The sequence below is a fragment of the Phacochoerus africanus genome, chromosome 8, assembly GCF_016906955.1.
Source record: "Phacochoerus africanus isolate WHEZ1 chromosome 8, ROS_Pafr_v1, whole genome shotgun sequence".
NCBI lineage: Eukaryota > Metazoa > Chordata > Mammalia > Artiodactyla > Suidae > Phacochoerus > Phacochoerus africanus.
Genome location: NC_062551.1, coordinates 646,685 through 665,241, shown reverse-complemented (window position 1 = coordinate 665,241; position 18,557 = coordinate 646,685). Strand labels below are relative to the sequence as shown.

The 18,557-nt window shown below is 62.7% G+C and overlaps 1 protein-coding gene across 12 annotated transcripts in view; it reads left to right on the top strand.

Annotated features, from left to right (window-relative positions):
* ACSF3 (acyl-CoA synthetase family member 3) overlaps positions 1–18,557 on the top strand; it is a 42,926-nt gene that overhangs the window by 9,760 nt on the left and 14,609 nt on the right. For 5 of the 12 annotated variants that reach the window (XM_047789721.1, XM_047789722.1, XM_047789716.1 and 2 more), the window contains 4 exons: positions 6,640–6,794; positions 8,031–8,222; positions 8,398–8,540; positions 13,873–13,985. In XM_047789721.1, coding sequence (XP_047645677.1) covers positions 6,640–6,794; positions 8,031–8,222; positions 8,398–8,540; positions 13,873–13,985 — 603 coding nt within the window. Of the gene's footprint in view, positions 1–6,639; positions 6,795–7,294; positions 7,418–8,030; positions 8,223–8,397; positions 8,541–8,670; positions 9,731–13,872; positions 13,986–18,557 lie in introns of those variants that run through there. The other 7 variants (XM_047789726.1, XM_047789720.1, XM_047789724.1 and 4 more) reach the window with 5 other exon arrangements.

The following is an 18,557-nucleotide window of genomic DNA, read 5'->3' as shown; positions in this document are numbered from 1 at the left end:
TCAGAGCGTAGGCACAAACAGTGCAACAAGATTCCACTGAAAAAGCCACAGGTTTTCCTGAGACGCACAGGCTCTTCTGCACACTGTGGGTTCGTAAACAGCCTAAGGGACACACCAGGGCTCCCGTGCAGCTCAGCTCAGTTCAGCCCCTGCCAATGTGTCGCTTGGAATGTGTAGCTTCGATGGTGTGGAAGGAGAGCGGGCTTCGGACAAGGAAGCCCTCGAGGGGGAAACAGGCCTCAGGGACGCCCACCTGCTCCCAGACCACCCAGGCCCTGCATTTTTTCTTTGGCCTCTGGGTTTCCCCTCTCTCCAGGGGTCTCTCGCCGTCACCCCTCAGCCTCCCTCCTGCCAGGGTGCCCATCTGGCACACTTTCCTGGTTCTCGGCACTGCCTGGGGATTTCTCAGAACTGTGCAGCGTGGGAGGTGGCAGGTGAGACAAGATTGCAACCCTGGACTTCTTGCTGTGGCGCAATGGAATCGGCGGCATCTCGGGAGTGCTAGGATGCAGGTTCAGTCCCCGGCGCAGCACATTGGGTTAAGGATCTGGCATTGCTGCAGCTGCAGCTTAGGTCACAACTATGGCTTAGATCCGATTCCTGGCCCGGGACCTCCACATGCTGCAGGGTGGCCCAAAAAGAAGAAGAAAAAAGATTGCAGCCCTGAGTTTCAGTCCTGTGAATTTAGATACTTATATTAGTAAAATACCACTTTTAGCATTATTAAGGGATTGTCTAAGTAGGTATTTTTATTTTAATTAAAAAAAATTTTTTTTTCTTTTGTTTTTTTAGGGCCGTACCCATGCCATATGGAGGTCCCCAGGCTAGGAGTCTAATTGGAGCTACAGCTGCCAGCCCACACCACAGCCACAGCAACACCAGATCTGAGCTGCATCTGCAACCTACACCACAGCTCACGGGAACGCTGGATCCTTAACCCACCAAGCAAGGCCAGGGATCGAACCCGCAACCCCATGGTTCCTAGTCAGATTCGTTTCCGCTGCACCCCGACAGGACCTCCTAAGCATGTATTTAAGAAATAAGTGTAAAGTAGTTGTGTTTAAAGGGTCTCGGGTCTTGGCCTCTTCAAATCCAAGAGGTGGGGTGGCAGGCTGCTGGCGTCTGACAAGCTGCCTGATGAGGTGGCAGTGACTTGGGGACAGCAGGAAGCTGGGCAGCGGGCTGGCCGCCATCACCCGCGCGGGAGAGAGTCTGGCCGATGACTAGGTGACCCCGTCTCCATCGAGTCATCACCTCAGATGGTCCCTCTGGGGACCTCCTCCGTGATGCCCAGCGCTGGGCACTAAACCAAGCCAGGACCTGCTGGCCACCTGCGGGGCAGAGACCAGGCCAAGAGTGTGATGAGCTGGCGAGGTGGGAGGGCGGTCCCTGGGGCTGCAGGGCCACCACCAGCAGACTCTGTGGAGACCAGCCCCTGCTCAGGACTCCTGTTCACTTGGTGAGGGGCACAGCCCAGCAGACCTCGGCCCCAGGCCCCACTCTGAGCTTTGAGAGACTGGCAGCGTCGGAAGCAGGCGGCGTCTGGGGAGGGAAGCAGAGCTCTTAAGCACAAGGTGTCTCAGAACTGACCCACAGCCTGGGGTCGCCAGGGCGGGGCCACACACAGGCTCGAGGACCCTGTGCTCCTGTCTGCAGCCTTTCGTCGTGGGGCGACCTTTCTCATTGCCAGATTTTGGCCAGAGCACCTTGAAAGACAGAACCAGGAGTTCCCGTCATGGCGCAGTGGCTAACGAATCCGACTAGGAACCATGAGGTTGCGGGTTCGATCCCTGGCCTCGCTCAGTGGGTTAAGGTTCCGGCGTTGCCGTGAGCTGTGGTGTAGGTCGCAGACGCGGCTTGGATCCCATGTTGCTGTGGATGTGGTGTAGGCCAGCGGCCACAGCTCTGATTCGACCCGTAGCTCGGGAACCGCACAGCCGTGCTGCACTCTGGTCTGGCTGCCGCAGGCGTGTTTTCACTGGTAAACCACGGGGCTTCGAGGGGCCTCTGAGGGGACCTCCCGCCCTCCTTCTCAGGTTTGCGGATGTGCAGGAGCCTCCTGGAGGGGGAGCCGCTGTTTAAGCGTCTTGCTCCAGGCCTGCGGCTGCGGGCGGCAGCGCCTGGGGGAGATTGTCCCCTTGCCGGGGTCAGATGTTCCTGCTGATGCCCGCAGGAACGGCCCTCCCCCTCCACGTGGCCCTCGGTGGGCTCTGTCCTGGCTCCGGCCTCTGGTGGGCAGCCTGGCTGGAGACCACGTGTGCAGCCGCTGGAGGAGGCCTGGCTGGGACACGGGTCCCCAGAGCGGATGGCCAGCTGGCTTGGCCTGCCCCCTCCTGGGCCGGGCACGGCACCTCAGCGGGCACGTGGGACGGTCTGTGCGTCTCGTCCCCGTGTTCCTGGTGTGGGCGAGCCCTGGCAAGCGGGTGTTGTTGAGACTCGCTGGGTTGGGGGGGCAGCGGGGTCTGTGCACATTCGAGCAACACGGCTGCTCACCATAGACGCCTGGGTGGGCGAGAGGCTGCTCCTGGACAGCCAGTTGAGGACATCCTCGCTTCTGGGGGAGCCCGAGTGGTGTCTGGTGTGTCCCCTTGGCCGGGCTCCTCCAGGGATCCCCACACCCCGTGCCCTGCTCCCGGGCAGTGCCCTGCCCAGGCAGATGGACCGGCGGCCATGTCTCGCCACAGGCCAGCGGCAGGCAGGAGGGCACACAGAGCTTCCAGCAGGTCCGCCTCTCAGCTCGGGAAGGACCTGAGGGCTTGCGTCCACGTGATCCCTGTGGTGTGAGGACAGGGAGAAAGCCGCAGGCCCGTCAAGGCCACCGCCACAGCAGGCAGGGAGGCCGCCTGTCGGGTGGGCTGGTCGCCGAGCACCCAGGCGGAGGGCAGCCCACTGCCCGGGCCGCATCTCCTTCCTGCTCAGCGCGGGAAGAGGCGGAGCTTGTGGGAGGGGACTCCGCTTGTCTCCACTTGTCACTTCTCTGAGCGGGCCCGGTGGCAGGCGACAGGCGCCAGCTCCTCCGTCATTCCACCTGCGGGGGGCGTCACGTGCACTGCTCCCGTCTTTCCCATAAATAACAGAAGCTTATTTCCTTGCCTGTGAAGGAGGCCCGGGTATCGCGTCTTAAAGGCCCTTAGAGAACCGCCGGCCCCCCCTCCCTGGACCCCTTTTCTCATCGTCATCCTGAGACGGAAGACCGTGGAGCTGCTCAAGCATCTGCAGGCGCCTCGGTTCCCTGGGGCCACCGCCCGGCTCCGCGATTTTAATTCAGAGCCATCCTGGGTTCACGGGGAAACCGCTTCCGTCTCAGGGTCACTGCCAGGCCAGCGTCCAGCCTCACCGGCCTCAGGTCTCCGCCGGGCGGGGTGCTGCCGCCGGGCCTCAGCCGTCCCTGCCCCCTGCCCCTCGTTGGAACTGGATTCAGATGACACCCCTCCCGAGTGCCAGTCGGGGCGCCCCTCTCATCCACCTCCCCCAGTCTTGGCCCCGCCGTTGGTGTTTGCGAGGCCGGGCCTGCCCACCAGCCGGTTTCGGGGGTCGCCTCCCTGGGGTGCTGCTTAACAGGCCCTGCCCTCCCTGGTGCTTCTCGCACGTTGCTGGTTCGCGCGCCGGAGGCGGAGGCGGCTCAGGGCTGTGCTTTGCCGTGTCGTTGGTGGGGAGGCCGTGAGGCGGGGCCTTGAAGTCCCACTTGCTCGCAGCCCGGAGCTGTGACATGACCGGGGTTTGTAAAGTGGGGACGCGTCCCCACGGCTTCTTTTATTTTACGTAAAGCGACTGTGCCGGCCGAGGCCCAGGAGGGTCACCAAATGACAGTCACCTCTCCGACAGACAAAGACAGAGAACGGTTCATCCCCCATAGAGGGTCTCTCCTCTCGGAGGTGGCACCAGCTGGCTTCTGTCACCATAGCGTAGTTTCACGGGTTTGGGGGGGTTTATTTTTTCGTCTTTTTAGGGCCACACCTGTGGCATATGGCGGTTCCCAGGCTAGCGGTCGAATTGGAGCTGCAGCTGCCGGCCTGCACCCCAGCCACAGCAACGCGGGATCCGAGCCGCGTCAGCAACCTGCACCACAGCTCACGCAATGCAGATCCCTTAACCCGCTGAGCGAGGCCAGGGATCAAACCTGTGTCCTCATGGATGCTAGTCAGGTTCGTCTCCACTGTGCCACGACGGGAGCTGCCCGGTTTCATGCCTTCTTAGCAGTGCTTTCTGTTAGCTGTGCTGTATCATTTAGACTTGTTCTTGTGCTCTGTCCGCTGTTCCTTGTTCTTTTTGTGTTGCCGTGTTGTGTTTTTTTGCCTGAAAGTGCCACCGTTTCTCCGCTCTGCCGTCGAAGGACACTGGCCTGTTCCACAGACACTGTGAGTAAAGCTGCTGCGTGAAGATCTTTCTGTGGACGTGTCTCTTAGATCTGTGTTGTCCTGCTGCAGCTACTGGACACCCACTGGGCCAGGTGTGCGTGTCATTGTGGGCGAAACCGCCTCTCCCACCTGGCTGCACACCATACCCCACCTGTGACCTGGGAGAGCCTGTGACTCCCGTCCTGCCTGCACCTCGGATGGTCGGTCCTGTTAACTGGAGCCCGCTCCGTGCACGCGTCTTTGTCTCCTTTTGCCGAGGCGGATGTCCAGGAAGTGCACTGCACAGATCTCAGCGCACCCCAGCGGGTTTCGGTGACAGCCCTTGCGTAACCCACACCCAGGCCTCCAGAGAGCCCTGTCCCATCGCCGCCGAAGCTCTTTCTCGACTCCCCCAGTCACTCCTGCAGGGTCCACCTCTCCTGATCTTCAGGCCTCAGGCCGTGGATGCTTCTGGAAACGTGCCCGGGACGGGACGGGACCCGCGTGTGTGTGCCTGGCTCTCCTTCCTCTTGGAGTGCCGGGTGGTTCATCTGAGCCGCCGGTGTCCACCCAACACCCCGTGCCCGCACTCGTCCCTCTTGCTGGTGGCACCTGGGTTCTCCCGCTCGGGCTTTTATGAAAGAAACTGCTGGGAACATTCTCAGATGTCTTCTCGCAGATGCACGTTCTTATTTCTCCTGGGGAAACACCCAGGGTTAGAATTACTGGTTCCCAGCGTTGTGCGTGTTAAACTTCATGAGAAGCACTTGTGAGAAACACTCAGGGAAAGTGCGTTAAACGCTGTAAGGACCCTGTGTGTTCCCAACGTGCGGGTCCGCGCGAGGTGGGCGCCCAGCCCTCGTAGCACCTGGGGAAGCCTCTTCTGGTTCCAGCATCACCTCAGTGTCCTGATAAAATCTGTAGTTCTTGGAGTTCCTGTCGTGGCGCAGTGGTTAATGAATCCGACTAGGAACCATGACGTTGCGGGTTCGATCGCTGGTCTCGCTCAGCGGGTTAAGGATCTGGCATTGCCATGAGCTGTGGTGTAGGCTGGCGGCTATAGCTCCGATTCGACCCCTGGCCTGGGGACCTCCACGTGCCACAGGTCTAGCCCTAAAAAGACAAAAAAAAAAGATCTGAAGTTCTCTGATGAGTAGCCCTGGTGGGCACTGTGCCTACTAGTCATTCAGAGATGGGTTTTTTGTCTTTTTTTTTTTTTAGGGCCATACCCACAGCATATGGAGGGTCCCAGGCCAGGGGTCGGGTCGGAGCTGTAGCTGCCGGCCTACACCACAGCCACAGCAACGCCAGGTCCAAGCCTCGTCTGTGGCCTACACCACAGCTCATGGCAACACCGGATCCTTAACCCACTGAGCGAGGCCAGGAACTGAACCTGCGTCCTCATGGATGTTAGTCGGGTTTGTCAACTGCTAAACCACAGCAGGAACGCCCGTCTGAATTCTTTGGCCTATGTAGTAATTGGTTGTAGTTATTTAGAATTCCTCATCTGGTCACGCCCATACCTAGATCCCGAGGCTCTGCTTCTGTTGCCGCTTTTGGCTTTTGGCTTTTTCTGTTGTCACGCGTGCTTTGTGATTCGGGGGAGTGTGGGTCACTGTCTTGCAGAGAGGGATATTTTCTTCCCTAGGGCGAGGCGCCAGTCCCAGCGTCTGGCTGGGAGCGGGGTGCGTGGCGGCCGGCGCAGCGCCGGCACCTCCCCAGGTTTCAGATGCGGGGGCGAGGCAGTCTGTGCTGCGTGCTCCGCGCTCGCACACGGCTGGCGCACAGGCGCTTCGCCTGCTGAGACACTGGAAGCATCTGTGTGTTAAAACGAGAAGCATGCGTTAGAGAGTAAGGGACAAAGCTGACGTGACTGCTTTGGACAACACGGCGGACGCCACCTGTCCCCAGGCCCCCTGTGCCAGGCACCGGGCTGTGCTTGGGCCCGTGGGGACCCCTTCCCCAGCACCGTCAACGGTCATCCACGTGGCTGGAACGCTCTGAGGTGCCACATCTGAACCCAGGGCCCCCTCCTCCCCCTCCCCCTCCCCCCCCCCCCCACAGGCCACCCCGAGGCCAGACAGGAATGTCCCTGCACAGTGACTCCACAGAAGGGCCAGGGGCTCTCCTCACCCTGTCCAAGTGAGACCCCTCTGGGGCGGGAGCCGCTTACAGACCCTCCCTCACCCAAACGCGGGGGCTCCCCTGCTGAGCGCAGTGTTCCCAGAAGCGGGGGTCTCCGCACGTCTGTGCAGGTGTGTTTTCTCACCTCTCTTCCGCGCGCTCCCTCTTGCCGCTGTAGGTTTGGGAAAAGTTCTTGAGTCCGGAAGCTCCCCGGGTCAACGTGTTCATGGCCGTGCCCACCGTCTACAGCAAGCTGATGGATTACCACGACAGACACTTCACCCAGCCGCACGTCCGGGATTTCGTGCGCGCCGTTTGCGAAGAGAAAATCAGGTGAACGCCAAGTCTTCAGGTCGGCAGCTCTGTCTTCCTCTTAACGAGTCCTTTCTTCTGAGTCTCAGGAAGCAGGTTTCTGTTTCTCTGCAACGTCTCTGCCCACCTCTCTGGTACCCACACCCCCGATGCCACGGCCGGGACCCGGGGTGCCCAGCTCTGTCCTGGCTCCGCGTCTCTCTCTCTCTCTCTCTCTCTGTCCGCCTGCCCTGCGGGAGAGCTCAAGGACGAGGGCGAGCACATCTTTCCTTTTTTTTTTTTTGTCTTTTTGTCTTTTTTAGGGCCACACCCGCGGCACATGGAGGTTCCCAGGCTAGGGGTCCAATTGGAGCTGCAGCCGCCAGCCTACGCCAGAGCCACAGCAACGTGGGATCCGAGCCGTGTCTGTGACCTACACCACAGCTCACAGCAACGCTGGATCCTTCACCCACTGAGCAAGGCCAGGGATCGAACCGGCAACCTCATGGCTCCCAGTTAGATTCGTTTCTGCTGCGCCACAGCTCTGAAGACACCTTCTCTGACCTCACGTCGCACGGCTCTCGTCCCCTCAGCGAGCGTCCCCAGAGCCTGTGGACCCCAGCACCTCCGCTCACGGTCCGCGTGCTCCCCCGGGGGCACTGGAGGCGAGTAGCTGGCGAGCTTTCTCGCCGCAGACAACCCGTGCGCCCCGGAGGCGTGGCACGCTGTCCGTGGCTGGTGCAGCCTTTAAGACGCTGGTGAGAGGGCGCCGGCCGCCGTGAACATCAGGCCCTCTGGGCGTCTGATGCCCGGGCAGGAGGAGCTCAGGACGCCACCTTCGCGGCCTGGCCAGAGTTCTGGGCCGTCCAGCATCTCGTGTCGGGGTCCCTCTGCTGTCCCGGCCTCTCCCTGCCCCTCTCCCCTCAAGCCCTCTTGGTGGAGCTAGAGCTTTTGTGAGGGTGCTGCTGCCACCAGCTACCTGGTCCAAAGCCTGGCCACCAGGACCCAAGGGGGACTGGCACACGCTCTACCCAGGTGGCAGGAGCCAAGGGCAAGAACGAGATCAGAGAGGGCGGTCTCCCAGGGAGACTTTTGTGTGACAGAGGCCCTCTGACCTCACAAGCCCGGCTCCTGGCAGGGAGGGTCCGGGTGGCTGCGCCCTGTGGGAGGCAGTGCTGGCTGGTCACTGCAGCAGCATCTTCCTTCCACACACAAGGCTTGCGTGACCCGGCACATGCCAAAGCCCTCGGATGTCACACGTGTCATTGTCACCGCCAGGCGGGCAGCACCAGGCAGTGTGCATGAAGGACCCACGAGCACTGCCTCCTGTAGACGGCCACCTCCCACCTGCCCTTCCCCCGAGAGCCGGTGGCGTGTGAGGCATAAGCCACCGCCTCTGCCGCAGCTCTTGCTCAGGGCTGTGTCTGGGGAGCAGGGCGAGTGGCTGGAGACACGCCGCCAAAGCCCGAGGTCATTGCTTCCCCCGCGCGCCCCTTCCTCGCGAAGCCCTCTTGTTTTGCTGGAAGGCAGATGCAGGAGTCCTTTTCTGGGAAGGAGGGGACCTCAGCGCTGCCCGCGGTGGCAACAGGGCAGGGCCGGGCGCGGCTGGGGGTTGCGGGCTCAGGCGCTGTGCTCGTGCCGGCAGGTTGATGGTCTCAGGCTCGGCCGCGCTGCCCCTGCCGGTGCTGGAGAAGTGGGAGGGCGTCACCGGGCACACGCTGCTGGAGCGCTATGGCATGACGGAGATTGGCATGGCCCTGTCCAACTCGCTGACCACGCGCCTGCCAGGTACGCGCGCCTGCCTCCGCTCCCTCTGCTGCCGGGCCGGGAGTGTCCCTCCCAGGTGACCCCAGGGGACACGTGGGAAGAGGGGGCCCCACCAGAAGCAGAGTCCTCGGCAGGGCTCCCCCCATCCCAGGCTCGGTGACCCGCACGCGTCTGGATGGCCCTCGGCTCTTCCTGTCCGGTCTTCTCTAGCACATTCCACAGGACGGAACTCACAGCCTGGGTCCCTGATAGGGAGCCCTCAGGCAGAGCCCAAGGCCCGAGTCACGAACCTGGCCGTTTTCCTGGATGGTAAGTTCCCTGCAGTTTGTCCAAGACACAACAGCTGTCTCAGAATGGAACGTAAACGAACCCCGAACCTCTCCTCTGTCCGTCGCCCCACGTGTCTCACACACACAGCGAGGGTCACACTTGTCATGCTCAGGTCTGAGTTTTCGGGAACACGCCGCCAGGCCGCCGTCACGGTGACGTCAGGAGGTTTAACCGCCTCCGGAGCCTCCCTTTTCGGGAGCAGCGCCTCCCAGGCCCCGCGAGCACGCACCTGCTTCCGCCCTTGGAGAGTCACACGGACCAAGGCTCCAGGACCTGCCTTCGGGTCTGGCTTTTAGCAGGATGTGCCCAGTAGCACGTGTGGTGTGGACAAGCCGCCGTTTAACCTGTGTGCCACCTAAGGACACTGGGTCGTGTCCAGTCTTGGACGGTCACCAGTCAGGCTGCTGTGAACGTCCGGTGCAGGCCTCTGTGTACGCACGTCCCCGTGTGGTTGTGGGTCAGACGTGGCTGCAGGCTGCACATAACAGCCCTGGCCCAGGGCTGACCTCCCGCCGCCAGACCAGACGCCCTCTGTGGAAGGCTGCAGCGCTCAGGCTTGGAGGAAGGAGCCCTGCGTCCCAGGGCTCTGGAGATGCTGCTGATCCTGCTCTGCCACAGTGGGAACTCGGGGCGGTACTTCTCCAGTCTTAGATTCTGGCTGCAGCTCTTCTTCCAGCTCAGCGCGAGGCCTCTCCTGCTGGAACCAGACGCGAGGTCCATTCTCCACGTCGGTCACTGCAGGGCCGGCTCTTTGATTTGGAAAAGATGAACCCATTCGCCCTCACCCTGAATCCCGGAGCGAGTCCCTGAGCACAGGCTCTGGAGGGAACAGGCCTTGGCCTCCGTGCCCGCGACCCCTGGGCCGGCTCCTCCAGCCAGAGGTACTGGGCTCACGCAGGACTCCGGCCCCTTCCCTCCCGCTACCACCAACACCCCAAGGCTGGTTATGGTTCACTGCAGCGCAGGGGCACACGGCCTAGAGGAGGGTGTTCAGCCAGCTGGCACCCGGGGTCAGGTACCTGTCGGGGAGGGGGGCTGCTTGTGCCCTGTGGGGCTTGACACGCCCTGATTGGGGTGGAGATCAGAAGCAGTGGCGTCTCGGGGCCCTGAGAACGCCCCACCTTTTATCTCTTGGACCGAGCGGCAAGGCGGCCTGGTGCTCCTGGGCAGGAGGGACCCGTGGGACAGTTAGCGTCCCTCGGACAGAGCTGACAGCTCTTTGAAATCAGTTCTCCCCAGTGGCTGCTCTTGCCAAGTGGATGCCAGAGAGCCCTCCCTCCAGTGGTGTGGGAGGGGCTGCGTCACTGGTGGGGGGGGCTGCGTGCACACCTGCGTGCACGTAGTGTGGGAGGGGCCTGTGCACGTGGTGGTGTGGGAGGGGCCTGTGCACGTGGTGGTGTGGGAGGGCTGTGTCACGTGAGTGTAGGGGGAGTCTGCATCTGCCTATATACTAGGGTAGGTGCTGCTTGTTGACCCTCTCTGCCCCGCCAGCTTGGTGTGGGATGTGGGGGTGTGGGGTGAGCCTTTGGGGGAGGTGGTTGGGCTCTGAGCACCTGCCCGCCCTGTCAGCAGTGTCTGCTCTGTGTAGACCTCACTTTGGCAAATCCTAAGTCTGTCTGCATGGAGGTTTTAACTCCAGTGTTGTGTTAGTCATGCTGCAGTTAAGATTCAGTTCGGGAGTTCCCGTCGTGGCGCAGTGCTTAACGAATCCGACTAGGAACCATGAGGTTGCAGGTTCCATCCCTGGCCTTGCTCAGTAGATTAAGGATTCAGCGTTGCCATGAGCTGTGGTGCAGGTTGCAGACGTGGCTTGGATCCCTCGTTGCTGTGGCTGTGGTGTAGGCCGGTGGCTACAGCTCCGATTCGACCCCTAGCCTGGGAGCCTCCCTATGCCGCTGGAGCGGCCCCAGAAAAGGCAAAGAGACCCAAAAAAAAAAAAAAAAGAAGATTCAGTTAGTGATTTCATTGGAATTGTAACTGTATTTCACTTCTGATGGGGGAGGGGAAGGCCTCACAGAACAGAGCGGGGCGTCCTGACCACCTCAGGGCGGGAGAGGAGCTGGAGGTTGAACCAATTGCCAGTGGCTAATGATTTAATCAACTGTGCCAGCGTCATGAAACCTCCATGAAAACCCAGAACAAGGCTAGTGAGGTGGGGCTTTGGTGCTGGGGGTGTGATGTGCCTGGAGACTAGAGAGAGTGCAAGTTCAGGGCCCCCCACGCGCCCCAACATACCAGGGGTGCCTCTTCCACCTGGCTGGTCCCAAGTCGTAGCCTTCGTGATGAGCTGGTGTTCTAGAAAGCGGTTTCTCTTCTGGGGCTCTGCGAGCCGTTCTAGCAGATGACCGAAGCCCGGTTGGTGGGGGTGTTCCCAGGGAGCCCTCAGGTTACAGCCGGGCTCGACAGAAGTCTCGGGCAGCCGGGACACACCCTGTGACAGGCAGGCCTGTGGTACTGAGAGGCAGGGTGGGCCGGCCGCATGCCTCCCCTGCCCTGAGGACAGGGCAGGGTGCCATCCTCCTGGGTGGGGACTCTGCTTGCTTCCTTCGGGGAGGCCAGTCCCCCAGCCCCCACTGGGTGGCGGGAAAGGAGAGGGCAGCGCTTTTCTGCAGGCGCCGAGGAGCGCAGGAAGCCTGTGCTCGGAAGACCCCGACTCCCTGGAGGCTCTGGCGGGGGCTGCGTCTCACGGACTGGCTCGTGCTTGGTTGGTGACAGGGTGGTCTCTCAGGAACCCCGGTCGCTGACCTTCCGCTTCCCGCTGCTCTGGGGCCTCAGCCTGTGGTCCCCCCCAGCCGCCGTGCCCCGGGGGGGCCTTGGGTCCTCAGGACGATTCAGGGCAGTGCAGGGCTGGCTGTGTGCGCCCTGGAGGAGCTGGGGCTCTGGTTCGTGTTGAGGTCTCATCCCTCTTCTGGCTTCCGTGCTTTTCCTCTGTGCCCGAGCCCCTCACCTCCCGGCTCGGTATTGACTCCGTCTGCTCTCTGGAGCTTCAGGGAGGCCTAAGAGTCTGAGACTAAAGTCTCTTCTACAAACAAGAAGCGGGGGACACGGGGCTTCTGGACCTAGCGGCCTGCACGGTCCTGCCCGGCTTGGGAGGGCTCACGTTTCCGGAGGCGTCGCCGTCCCACCGTTGCTGGGACAAGGGTTCGGAGGGAAAGAGAGGAGGCGGCGCTGGGTTCTGCCTCAGGCTCTGCAGACAGTCGGTGAGGCGGCCCCGACGAAGTGCGCGGTGCCCGCTTGCCCAGGTGCAATCGCGGGCCTCTGGCAGCTGCCCGACGTTCCCCAGCCAGTCTCCGAAGGCAATGGCTCAGTCCACAGCAGCAGGAAACTTGCCGACGGCCTCAGGAAGGAGGGCTGTCAGCCCAGCTGGGGGCGGGGGGGCGGGGGGTGGCTGGGCCGCACAGCCCGTCGGGTGTCCTGACGCGTGGCCCTTCTCGCTCGCACTTTACTGCCCGCTTCCCCCCTTAAGCGTTTCGTCCTGTGGCTGCTACACGTGCTAATGTCGGAATCCTGACCACACACTGGAGTCACTGAGGGCTAAAGCCAAGGCAGCTGCTGCAGTTTGGCCATAAAATGCAAGCCATCGTGAGGCATCTAAAGACCTTGGAAGACTCTCCAAGATGCCCGGCCGGGCCTCATCAGATGCTGGGTCCAGGGAGAAGCAGTGCAGACAGCAGGTCCCGAGCTAAGGGGCCGTTTTACCTGGAAAACCAATGCCCCTGAGGTCCCCTGTGCACCACCTCCTGCGCGCTGGGGCGGCGGCCAGCCCTGGCCCAGGGTCCTGCAGAGCCTGCGGAAAGGTCCGGCTCGGACCCGGCTCACGGCCCAGGCGCCTCCTCTCTGGTCGTGTCATCGTGCCTGCACTTGGCCTGCACACCGAGGGCAAGCGCTCCCCTTCCGGTCTCGGGTGACCACAGAGATGCCCGCGTGCTGCTCCTTTTGTACAGAATGTCCAGGGGCCAAGTCCGCAGGCAGAGTGGGTTAGCGGTTGGCAGAGGTGGGCGGGTGGTGGCTGCGGAGGGGACAGTTTCCTTTGGGGCTGATGGGACGTTCTGGAACTAGACGGGGGTGTTGGCTGCACAGCGTCGTGAGTGTGCTAAAGGCCCCGGAATCGTACGCGTCAAGATTAATTTTATCTTACATGGATTTCACTCTGGTCTGTAAACTCTCTGGAAGCAGAGAGGAGGAGGTTGGGCAGGAGGAGAGGAAGAGGCGGTGGCGGGCCCTCCAGCCCTCAGACGGAAAGCTGGGGGAGGACAGGGCGGCACCACTGCAGCAGAACGAGGCCGTGTCACAGGCCTCTTCTGAGTGTGGCTCCCAGACCGTCAAGCGGCTTGTGGAGGCTGCTGCCCTCTGACAAATCCGCATTGAGGCCAGGGGTTAAAATAAAGGGCCTGAAACCTTGAAGGGACTCCTCTGGCTCTGGGTCTCTGGTCCTGGCACCTCTGCCTCACCACGGTGGTTTAGGACAGTGGCCGCATGGACTCTGCGCCGGCCCCGCCTGCCCTCACCTTGGCAGGTTCAAAATCTGTAAGCTGCCCGCCGCACACGCTGGCGAAGCGCAGGACCCTGTTAAGCCAGCCAGGATGCTGGGGCCTCACCCCTGCCTCGAGGACCCGAGGACCCGCCCTCCCTCTGCCGCCGTTCCTCTTGGACCTGCTCTGCACAGGCCCACCCCAGTCTCTCGAAGGGGCAAACTGCGGCCATTTGTGCCCCAAGCCTCCGGCCAGGCCCTGCTGTGAGGCGGAAGAGCCCCTGTATCCTGCTCTGGGCGCTGGGGGGCCCTCCGCAGGTGGCCTGAAGGCTCTCTGGGGCTGCCCAGCGTGTCCTGCTGAGGCTGTGCCCTCCTTCCTGGGGCCTCGCTCTCTGTGCGCACGTGACGTCAGGCGGGATGGCCCTGTGTGCGCAGGTGACGTGGGCGCGCCATCGTCTTTCGTGCGTGGTGGGGGATCCGGGCACGTCGGGGTGGGCTGCCCAGCCTCAGAACCCAGCCGACCGTCTCTTCGCCCGTGTCCCCGCCCTGCAGGCTCCGTGGGCACCCCGCTGCCCGGCGTCGAGGTGCGGATTGTCTCGGGAAACCTGCAGAAGGACGGCTGCCCCTGTATCGTCCATGCGGAAGGAAACGAGAGGGACACTGAGGTGAGCCCCGTGTTCTTGCTGGCGGGACCTCACAGCAGGCTGGTCGCAGAGGTGGAGTCCCCACCGCAGGGGGACGCTGGCTGGCCATGACTCAGGGCACTGCTGGAGTTGCGGGCATGGCCCGCAGTGTGGCCATCGTGCCGAGGGGAGCCAGGCCTGGCAGTGGGGCAGCCAGGCCCCTCCCCAGCTCCATCCTCCCATGCGCTCTGAGGCGCGTCGTGGTCGCCTTGGCGGCGACAGCCCGAGTTATACGGAGGGCCTTGGCTTTGGCATTAGCTTGGGAATCCTGTGCTGGCAGGCCCCTAACCCCTACTCGGCACCGACGCTCACAGGGCGGCCAGGCCCCAGCCCTGCGATGGCTCCTTGGAGCAAATTTGCTGAGCCTGTAAATTGAGGTTTGTGGGGTTCCCGACGTGGCGCGGTGGAAGCAAATCTGACGAGGATCCATGAGGACACAGGTTCCATCCCTGCCCTCGCTCAGCGGGTTGCGGATCTGGCAGCGCAGGTCTGGGCTCCTGCTGCTGGGCCCCATCCGTGTCCTGGGTGTGCAGCTGTCTGGCCCCTGCGGGGCGGTCTCTGGCCACAGCCGGGGGCGCTCAGCCATCTGCCCTCAGCGCTCCCTGAGGCCTGCGCTTCCTTTGGCCCGATGGGAGCTGGAAGAGCGGTGGCCTCCCCACCACCGCCGGTGCCTTGTGCCGTTGGGGTGGTTCCGTATTGGAGGTGTGCTCTGGCTGCTGGCTCCCGTGCGGCCCCACGTGTGGCGCATCTCTCCTCTGGCTGCGGCCCCGTTCATGCCAAGGCCTCCCAGCTGGTTCCTACCTGCAGGCGCGCCCCCATGTCGCGTGGTCTCTCCGCACCGGTGGCGTCCAGTCGCTCGCTTACAGGACAGCAAATGGCAGCAGCAGCAGAGCTGGGTGCATCATGGGGTGGGCGGCGGCGCTGCGTGTCACACATAGGCGACCCGGCCTTCGCACAGAGTCCGCCTGTCTGGAGGACGCAGGCCCCACCGGGGCGCGGGGTTGGGCTGGAGCCCGCCTCCCTCCTTCCCCTTAAAACCTGTCACGGGGCAGGCGTCCCTCGGGCGGCCGCTCAGGGCTGCTCTGCTCCGCGGCCGCCTGTGCTCCCGGCCGCCACCCACGTCGTCCTCTCTCATCTCCTGCTTCATCCTCCCCTCGCTGCCCTCTGTCGTGACTGCCGACCGCGGCTCAGGAGCCCTGGCGGCCTGGACACGCTCTGCCTTGTGATGGGGGGCAGGGCGCTGTCCCCAAAAAGGCACTCAGTTCAGACCAGCAGCTGACTGTCATCCGCCCACACCCCTGCCTCTTGGGGTGTTGGGGTGTGTGGGTCCACGAGCCTGAAGGGAGAAGTAGGACGTGCGTGGGGACTCTCCACCTGGAAAGGCGGGGCCACCCCTGAGGTGCCACCAGGGCCTCTTGTCCGCCCCCACGTGCGAGCAAGGCCCGGGAGCCGCCGCCTCCCTTGGCTCTGTCCTTCCTGGTGACGCGTCCGGCTTGGTCCAGGCTGCATGTGGGTCGGAGCAGGACAGGGGCCTGGACCTTCGGGGACGGCCTCTGCCCTGAGTCCCGACTCCTCCCCCGCAGCCTCGGCCCTGCCGCCCGGGCTCCCGCACCTCCTTGGAGCTTGTGTTGCGGTTCCACCCAGGACTTTGCGCAGCTCCTGCCGCTGAGGGAGAAAAGGCGGCTGTTGCTGGCAGGTCCTCAGGCAGCAGACTCGGTGCCAAACGGGCCAGGCCTGCTGCGCTTGAAGGTGGGATTCATGCTTCCCGATGCAGCAGCTTTTGGGTGCGGCCCTGGCCGCCCTATGACGGGTGACCCTTGAACTCGGAGTGTGCGTGGCAGGTGTGGGCACAGGCCCAAACACGGTCCCCTGTGAAGATGGCCCAGGCTTTTCACTGCAGGGTGGATGGCAGGTGTGGCTGAAGGTGCCCGGGTTCTGGGTGCATGCCCTGCCCCCTGCACCTGAGTGCCCTCAGGACCGGCTGGGTCCCCCACATGCCCCCCCCAGCCCTGTGACGTAGTGAGCACGTGCATGGCTCTGAGGCATCACAGCGGAAGTCTGCGGGGTCCTGGCCTCGTGACGCAGGTCAGGAGGGATTTGAGGCAAAGACCCTGCCTCCGGTTACGCGCTGGCTCAGGCCTCGGTCCTCTCTCCACGCGGGCCTGGTCCCGGGCGGCTCCCGCGGGCCCAGGGCTGAGCCACAGCCGTTCCCCTTCCCGGCTCAGCTCCACCCTTGACTGCGCCTCAGATCCTGCTCTCAGACCCCCAGACATCAGCCGCCAAAGCTGAACTGGCCTCAAGGGCCCAGGTCGTGTCTGCTGAGCGAGGGCCCCTGCGAGGTGTGCAGGGTGTGTGTGTGTGTGCAACGCTGAACTGGGGGTTCCCTCCTCCCCTCCCCGAAGAAGGGAAAACATGCCTTGTTTTCGGCATAAAGAAAATGGTGGCATGTCTTCGTTACCGGGTCCTCGTTTCCCGCAGACCAGAGACTCCCTGGCGGGTGGGTGTGTCCGTCCTTCTGCTCCCGAACCAGCGATGGGAGCTGGAGCGTCAGACGACCCGAGAGCGGCTCCGATCGGGTGGGTGTTGAGTGGGACTGAGCTGCGGGTGGGGGGTCTCGACAGGGTTTAGCGAAGGAGTTGGTTTGGTTCCAGAAGACCCTCGACTCTCTGGCCACGCAGCCGGCAGCTCCCGTGCTGGGGGGCTGCTCAGGGTGTCACTGGTGGGAGGGGGGTGCAGCGTCTGTGGATGGGGTCAGCCTTGTCACCAAATCCAAGTCACCGTCTGTGGTGACACAGAGCCTCACGTCAGAGACGCTCGTCAGAATGAGCACAACGAGGAGAAGCGGAGCTCCCGTCGCGGCTCAGCGCCAACAAATCCACTTGGACCCGTGAGGACGCGGCTTGGATCCCTGGCCTCGCTCAGTGGGCCGGGGACCCAGCGGGGCTGGGCGCCGTGGTGTGGGTCGCAGACACGGCTCGGAACCGACATCGCTGTGGCCGTGGTGGGGGCCGCGGCCGCGGCTCAGCTCCGATTGGACCCCTAGCCTGGGAAGTCCGTGTGCCGCAAGCGCAGCTACGAGTCCAGCGAGCCCACACAGTTAACATCTCGCTGCTTCACCCAGCTCACCTGCGAGGAGGTCTGGCCGCGGGAAAGCGGAGATGCAGGGCTCGGCGCTCGGGTGGGCACGAGACCCGCGCTGCCTTGATGAGCTCTGGTCCCTGCCTCCCCGCGCCACGCAGAGCCACTCACGAGCGGCCAGCGTGCCCCTGGCCGTGGGCCCAGCGTGATGGGGTTACAGAGAGGGTGCGCAGGCTGCGGGAGCTGGCATGCCCACAGCACGGAGCGGGGGGCCGGCGTCTGAGTGACCGCGCGGTGGGTGTGGTCGGGAGAGGGAGCTCCCGGTGGTGTGAACGGGGGTGGTATGTTGCGATGCCCGGAACGCCTGACCTGAGACAGAGGCATGACCATGACGAGCCGTCTCCCGAGGGCACCCAGAGCTGGGGGAGCCTCAGGAAGGGGCTGTGCCTGTCAGGCGGGCTGGGATTCAGGTCTGCTCATTTCTCCCTGCAGTTCTGTCGGTTTTGCGCTTCGTACGTTTTTTGGGGCCTGTCAGTAGGTGTGTGAATGCTTACAGTTGTTGTAATCTTCTCGATGTATCAAACCTTTTCTTCTCACATAGTGTCCTCTGTGCTGTCCTGTAACCTTTTTTGATTTAAGGTCTATTTTTTCTGACGTTGGTGCAGCCACCTGCTCTGTTTGGGTCGTGCGTTTACGTGGAGTGTCTTTTTCCCTCTTTCCCTCTCCCGCCACCTGTGTGTCTGAGCTCAGATGGGTTTCTTGTCGGCAGGATGTGCAGTTGACCTTTGAACGCTGGAGGTTTGCACAGGTCCACATACACGCGGGTTTTGCTCAATAAGCAGGACCACCCCGTCCACGGTTGGCTGAATCCAGACTGTGGGGCGCGGGCGCGGGCGTGGAGCGCGGCTGTGACGTTACCTGCAGGTGTGCGGCTGGGCGGGGGCCGGGCGGTGACCCTCGTGCTGTTGGCGGGTCGGCTGTGGCTGGAGCCGGAGCCTTCATCCACGCTCTCGTCCAGCCTCTGTCTTGTGGCGGGAGGCCCGTTCGCGTTTAAGCTGATGGCTGACGACGGTGGGCCCGCCACGCGCCGTCGGGAGTTGGTGCTCCTCTGCGTGCCGCGGAGTTTTTTGGTCCCTCATTCCCGTCTCACTTTTGTATTTAATTCTTTTGTAGTGAGATTTCTTTCTCTTTTCCTTTTATGTAATTATTGGAGCTACTTTCTTTGTGGTTGCCGTGAGGATTATATTTAACATTTTAAAATTTTAACATTAATTTGAATTTATACCAACATAACTATTATTATTATTATTATTTTGCTTTTAAGGGCCGCACGCGTGGCATATGGAGGTTCCCAGGCTAGGGGTCCGATGGGAGCTACAGCTGCCCGCCTGCACCACAGCCACAGCACCGTGGGATCTGAGCCACGTCTGCAGCCTACACCGCGGCTCACGGCAATGCCGGATCCCCAACCCACTG